The 7557-nt window shown below is 31.4% G+C and overlaps 1 protein-coding gene across 1 annotated transcript; it reads left to right on the top strand.

The window, feature by feature from the left end:
• The first annotated feature begins 3001 nt into the window (after positions 1–3001).
• Positions 3002–7193, top strand: LOC127704938 (uncharacterized). The gene is made up of 3 exons (XM_052209178.1): positions 3002–3390; positions 4750–4911; positions 5902–7193. The coding sequence occupies exons 1-3, from the start codon at positions 3079–3081 to the stop codon at positions 6001–6003; spliced, it is 576 nt and encodes a 191-aa protein (XP_052065138.1). The 5' UTR covers positions 3002–3078; the 3' UTR covers positions 6004–7193.
• Positions 7194–7557: the final 364 nt, after the last annotated feature.

The following is a 7557-nucleotide window of genomic DNA, read 5'->3' as shown; positions in this document are numbered from 1 at the left end:
ATAAGCACTTTTCAAGTATTTTAACACTGGAATAATCTGACCGTATGAAGATATTCATTTATTTTTACATAATTCATTGCGTTTCTTTAAGTAAAAAAAAATACTAGACAACTTTTCATTATTATATATCCTTCATCTATAAAACTAGTGTTGAAATGTTTGTAATTGGATTGCTATGTTAAATAATTGCTTTTTAATATTCTAAATTGTTACTTTTATGTTCCAAATGCAAAGTTTGGTCATACCCAGTCTTATTTTTTTCATATTTGGCACTTTTTTCTACTTCAGTTTTGTCCGTCTAGTTTTGGCGAAGAAACCATCCTGATGTTGTGGTAACAGGAATTTCTGCAGAGAGGTTGTCAATGACATTTTGTGAAATTTACAAGTAATTAAAACACAGATTTAGTAAAATGAAACATAATTGTTGTTTTTTATGGTATGAAACTGCTTAAAAAACCTTTGAAAAGTCTTTTTGTGGTCTTTTTCAGGGTATTTAATTAAAATCTTCCATGTAAGGCAAAATTTAACTAAGAGTACATCAAGACTTTAGTTCCTAGATGTACTTGCAATACTGATCAAAGCAAACACAGAAAACAATTCATATTTATTAAGCATAGTATTTTACACCATTCTTTTAAAAACAGTCAATGTGCAACTTTATATACCAAATATACATTGGCCGCAGTATGGGCTGTAGTATAAATTTTCCTCCCTCTTTACAAGTTCAGCCTTTATGAATGTTGTATTGAAACTGGAACTTGAAAATTGGATACATTACATGATTAATACAACAAAAATAGGAAAAGAAGTTAAAAAGTCCCTTATAGGGGTAAATTCAGTAAATAAATATACGTCATCAGGGACAGCCCATTTAGGGGAGGGCTTTCTGTACAAAACTGAAGTCCTGTGCTCTTCTGATTGGTAGATAAAGTTTGTAATAAATATTTTTTGATAGATGGATCAAAACTAGAGTTAAAAAAAATAAAAAAATGAATGCTGAATGTACTAAATTTTTTATCTACAGGGTTGAAAATGTAATGGGGGTCAGTAAAGGAATTAAGTGCGAATCTACAGTGTTTGTAAACAAGGCCATGTGAATGCCCAAAAATGCCGCATGACCCTATGTTTTTATTGTTGCAAAAGATAGGGCTACATTTGTACTTTCATGAATGATATATGAAAGCTTCCAATTTCTAAAGGTAAATCAGGTATAAATTTAATTCAAGACATAGATTAGCATTAAAGTCAATGGGAGATTTTTTACTGAATTTACCCCTATAGGAAAATATGCACTCTGTCACTGTACTTGTTCAAGGCCACACAATAATCACAAAACTCATTTCCTGTAAATATTAATGCAATGGAAGTTATTGGAACCAGTTAAAGTTGTTTTTATACAAATTTCTATGTTTAACCGCGGCTATCCAGGATGCTCTGAGTGTACTGTGGGAGGAAGCATGGGGTATATGGTAAAAAATCAGTTTTGTGTCCAGATTGAAAGAAACAATAGAAATTACACTTGAGAGTTATGATATTATTAAAAGGCATAAATATTCTCCCCATTTTAAATCACATTTGAACATATTTCTCCTAATAATGTGTAAAATCATATGGAAAATCAGAATTACCTCCCTTTGACATAGTGTATTTTTTTTAGCTGTGTTCCCCATGTTAAGTTGTAGATCATGTTGTAAATAAGCACTTTTCAAGTATTTTAACACTGGAATAATCTGACCGTATGAAGATATTCATTTATTTTTACATAATTCATTGCGTTTCTTTAAGTAAAAAAAAATACTAGACAAGTTTTCATTATTATATATCCTTCATCTATAAAACTAGTGTTGAAATGTTTGTAATTGGATTGCTATGTTAAATAATTGCTTTTTAATATTCTAAATTGTTACTTTTATGTTCCAAATGCAAAGTTTGGTCATACCCAGTCTTATTTTTTTCATATTTGGCACTTTTTTCTACTTCAGTTTTGTCCGTCTAGTTTTGGCGAAGAAACCATCCTGATGTTGTGGTAACAGGAATTTCTGCAGAGAGGTTGTCAATGACATTTTGTGAAATTTACAAGTAATTAAAACACAGATTTAGTAAAATGAAACATAATTGTTGTTTTTTATGGTATGAAACTGCTTAAAAAACCTTTGAAAAGTCTTTTTGTGGTCTTTTTCAGGGTATTTAATTAAAATCTTCCATATAAGGCAAAATTTAACTAAGAGTACATCAAGACTTTAGTTCCTAGATGTACTTGCAATACTGATCAAAGCAAACACAGAAAACAATTCATATTTATTAAGCATAGTATTTTACACCATTCTTTTAAAAACAGTCAATGTGCAACTTTATATACCAAATATACATTGGCCGCAGTATGGGCTGTAGTATAAATTTTCCTCCCTCTTTACAAGTTCAGCCTTTATGAATGTTGTATTGAAACTGGAACTTGAAAATTGGATACAATTTACATGATTAATACAACAAAAATAGGAAAAGAAGTTAAAAAGTCCCTTATAGGGGTAAATTCAGTAAATAAATATACGTCATCAGGGACCGCCCATTTAGGGGAGGGCTTTCTGTACAAAACTGAAGTCCTGTGCTCTTCTGATTGGTAGATAAAGTTTGTAATAAATATTTTTTGATAGATGGATCAAAACTAGAGTTAAAAAAAATTAAAAAATGAATGCTGAATGTACTAAATTTTTTTACTACAGGGTTGAAAAGTAATGGGGGTCAGTAAAGGAATTAAGTGCGAATCTACAGTGTTTGTAAACAAGGCCATGTGAATGCCCAAAAATGCCACATGACCCTATGTTTTTATTGTTGCAAAAGATAGGGCTACATTTGTACTTTCATGAATGATATATGAAAGCTTCCAATTTCTAAAGGTAAATCAGGTATAAATTTAATTCAAGACATAGATTAGCATTAAAGTCAATGGGAGATTTTTTACTGAATTTACCCCTCTAATCAGGTCAATCAGTAAGTGCCCGGATGTCATACAAACATTACAAGCATGGCGTATGTATGATTGTAAATCGTAACGTTATTTCATTGATAAAGTCTAATTAGATGGATGCTGTTCAGGTGAAACATAAGTCTGAAGGTGTAAAACATTGTTGTTATGGGATATGTAACAGTGACACCCGATACAGACATCGTGATGACATGAAGGATGTTTTTTTCATTCCTTTTCCCAAGCCTATAACTCAGAGGGAGAAATGTGAAAGATGGATTAAGGCATGTGGGAGACTCCAGGAAGATTTCAATGTAGACAAGATCAAACGTTATACTTACATGTGCAGTAAACACTTCGTCGGTGGTAAAGGACCAACTGACATTCATCCCGACCCGATGCCTGCACTGTTACAGAAAGACGAACAGGTGAGTGTATTTCGATCATCAATGTTTACATTTTTTATCAGTACATTATAATACGTGCTGTATGTAAGCATTCTTGCTTTAAATTTGAGATTGATTAAAAATACTTATTGTCCGTTTTTGTGTAAATTGTATCATGATCAATACACAATTTAAACATGACTTTATTTATTTATTATTTATCGTTGTTAATCCCACACTGCTTGTACACAATCTTGTGAACATTTTGTACACCTGATTGATGTAAGATTGTGAATGAGATTATTTTCATAACAGCTGAATAGGCTAGAAATTAATAGTTATACAGGGGTGGATCCAGCCATTTTTTAAAGGGGAGGGGTTCCCAACCCAGGATAAAGGGGGGGGGGGGGTTCCAACTATATGTCCCCATTCAAATGGAATCCAGGTCCGTTCGCTCCAATTTGTGTTCGCCCCATACACGTTTGCACCCTTTTTTTATTGATTTTGTGTTAAATAATTTTTAAATCGTATTTTGGTTAGTGTATTGCTATAAATATTTTTTTGTTCATTGTTTCAAAATGAAGTGACTTTCTAAAAACGATTTTTGTGTTGAATAGTTTTTTAATCGTGTTTTGGTTATTGTATTGCTTTTAATAAGTTTTTTTTTCATTGTTTCAAAACATTCAAAATAAAGTGACATTTTTTTGTGTTGAATATTTTTTTAATTGTGTTTTGGTTAGTTGTATTGGTTAGTGTATTGCTATATTTATATTTTTTTTTCATTGTTTCAAAATAAAGTGACTTTCTAAAAAGGTTTTTTGTGTTTAATATTATTTTAATGTTAACATGGTTAAGATACCAAACCGCTATTAAACTCAACAACAAAAACATTTTGAATCTTAATTGTTTTTACTCATACCAAGCTAAATACATGCAGAATTTACATCAAGTTTAGCTGTGTAAACACCATATATTAACAGTAATCATACATAATTAACATATAATAATTAAGCATCAAATCAATTTAAAATAATATTTCATTTAAAAAAATTAAAAATTGCAGAATTTTTATTTATGAAAATAAAAATATTTTGAGATAAACATCTTAAAAAACATCTAATAATTCATCAGGTTTTTGAATAAAAAAAAAGGGTGCGAATGGGCCCAGGGGGCTAACGTGTGGGTGCGAACGTGTATTGGGCACGAACGGACCCGATACCATTCAAATGCATTGATCATCCAAAAAAAAAGGGGGTTTCTCACCCCTGGATCCACCACTGTTATAGTCGAGAATATTATTGCACAATGTTCGCATATACTTAATGAACTTGAAACCTTTAGTCAAGTGAAAGGGAAAAAAAATAGATACAAAAAAAAAAGTAAACTTGACTTTCTTTTCAGCTTCGCCGGTTCCAAAGGAAAAGAAAAGCACAGACACCAAGAAGCAAACCTTTTAAGGTTTCAAAAAAAGATGTATCCGCAGCAGCAGAATGTCTCCTTCAGTTATCTAATCAACTGGTACCTGAGCATGAATCTTTGTCCAGTGTATCTTTGGATCCTGAGGTATTTAATTTCATGATGAAGACATTTTAATATTGTTCTGAACTATAATTAAGAAATAATTCATGGGGGCTTGAATATATCGTGATTTTACCACAGGTTGGCGCTTTATGACAAATATTTTACCCTGAGCGATAGCGAGGGGTAAAATATCAGCTTAAAGGGACAACCCGTGGTAAAATCAAGATATATTCAAGCCTCCATGAATTATTTCGATTCTAATAGGACAAATACAGCAATTGTTTTGGATCGAAGCGCTCTAGATGAAGGCATTATTTGCCGTTCCCATAAATAAACACACTATTAAACTGAAGTAAAAGACCGGAGCAAACTGAATAAATGACATGCTTAAACTATTTACAATAACATATTTAGATAGGTTTGGATGAATCTAAATGATAATTGTACTGACTTATATGTCTTATATGTATCCAAAAAATGGCTTATATAACACATTTTAGCATCGTTTGTTTACGTTTCCTTCTTGTGGTGATTTTAGGTTTCACAAGCATGTGTTTTCCCGTAGAATGCTTATATTCTTACGTCATCGTTCTATGACGTCGGGTAGCTCATTCATAAAAAATCATATGACGCGGGAGTACGATCGGAACAGCCCAAACAAAATATTCATATTTTACCACGGGTGTGTACTCAAAGCTTTTGAAAAACGTCATGTTAGAATTTCTTTTTTCTTCATATACATGATATTGACATAAAGTCTTGTACATGTATATTATATTGTTTATAAAGCATGTAAAGCCAAATAAGTAACTTTTTGTGAATACATGTTCATACATGTATACATGTACATTGTACATGGCAACTACAGTCTCTATGGGGCATATGCATTGTTCAAAATATTAGTTGTGCCAAAACTGATCTATCTATAATATTAATAATGTTTAAACCATAAATATTATTATTTTATATTATTTCTTTTTGTTGTCGACATGAATGTAGGCGTTCAAGTAAATTTTGTTCTTTTTTTTTCAGTCTAAAGTTGCTTGTACAGAAAGTTTGACTGTTGGATGTGAAAAGGGAACACAAACAGACAGCTTACCAACAGAACATAAAGAAGTTCAAACTATTAAATAGAAAAATTTTCTTAATGCCAAAATTGAAATCATGCTTTTGAAGAATGAGATTAAGTTAACTAGGTGTGATGACAAATGTGATTCAGCTAAAAGTACACCTTTGTCACTCTTAAGTATTAAAGATGGTGATGTTAAAATGAAGCTATGTACTGGATTATTCTATGATCAGCTTTTAGCATTAATTGAATTCCTTGGTGATAGTGTAAATAACCTTTCATATTGGGATGGTAAAAATTTGAAAGAAAATAGTAAGAAAGGCACTCAGAAACTTTCACCAGAAGAAGAACTTTTCCTTACACTAGTTCGATTCAGGAGGGGCTACAGTATTGACACAATGGCTCATTTTTTTGGAATTTCTTCGTCTTCACAGTGAGAGTGATTTTCAACACATGGACATGATGGATGCAACTTTTTATTGCCACTTTAATTCCTATCATAGTATAATGTTTCCAGAAAGACAACATTTCCGGAATAATTTACCTTGTGTATTTAAAACATTAAAGAATATAAGATTCTGTGCAGATGCCAAGAGATTTACGCTGCCAAGGAATTTTATATTCTTCATACAAAAATCACCACGCATACAAAAGTCTGATTGGAGTAGCCCCAAATGGAGCAATAGTATAATTGTTTCTGATCTGTTTGAAGGGTCAATATAAACTTGATAAAGTGATAAGGCAATAATTGAAAAAAGTGGATTTTTAGATTTTATTAATCCTGGAGATCTCATCTTAGCAGATCGTGGGTTCACCATTGAAGACTTATTAATGTCATGACAAGCAGTTTTAAATATACCACCATTTCATGGCAAAAGAACCAAATTCACTCCAGAAGAAGAGTTGAAAACCAGCGGCGTATTGCTAAAGCAGGAATTCATGTACATTGTAGAAAGAGTTTTAGAACGAATCAAGAAATTTAAGTTACTTAGCGGGAATATTCCTCTCTCATTGTCACCAATAATAGCTGATCAGATGGTTTTTGTGGCATCCTGCCTTGTCAATTTTCAAGAACCACTTGTTAAATAATTTGTAATCATTTATATTTACCTGTATATATTATATTTACTACAATAATTCATACATATAAAAATGTACTTTACAATAAAATTTGTCATTTGTGGCCTTTTATAGTTGACTATGCGGTATGGGTTTTACTCATTTTGAAGACGGTATGATGACCTTTAGTTGTTAACTTAAGTGTCATTTAGTCTCTTGTGGAGAGTTGTCTCTCATTGGCAATCATACCATATCTTCTTATTTTTATATTCAATAAATAAATTCCAGATTTAAGAATTGTGTTAATTCACATTGATTAAATTTCAAATTTAAGGAACAGATTTTGGTATACATTTATAACCGAGTTCCATGATTGATTGATTGTACCCGGTAGTTTGCTTAATTCCCAGTGGCAAATATTTCATGGATATTCTGGACTCCCATATTTGATTAAATCTCAGTTGCAAATATTTCATGGATATTAAGACGACCATATTTTTTTAAGGGAAATTTATACAATAAATGTACATATCAACATGCAGACATCTTATACGTTCACA

The sequence above is a fragment of the Mytilus californianus genome, unplaced genomic scaffold (genome assembly GCF_021869535.1).
Source record: "Mytilus californianus isolate M0D057914Y unplaced genomic scaffold, xbMytCali1.0.p SCAF_6, whole genome shotgun sequence".
Taxonomy (NCBI): Eukaryota; Metazoa; Mollusca; class Bivalvia; order Mytilida; family Mytilidae; genus Mytilus; species Mytilus californianus.
Note: the sequence above shows the minus strand (reverse complement) of the source record. Positions and strands in the feature narration are given on the sequence as shown.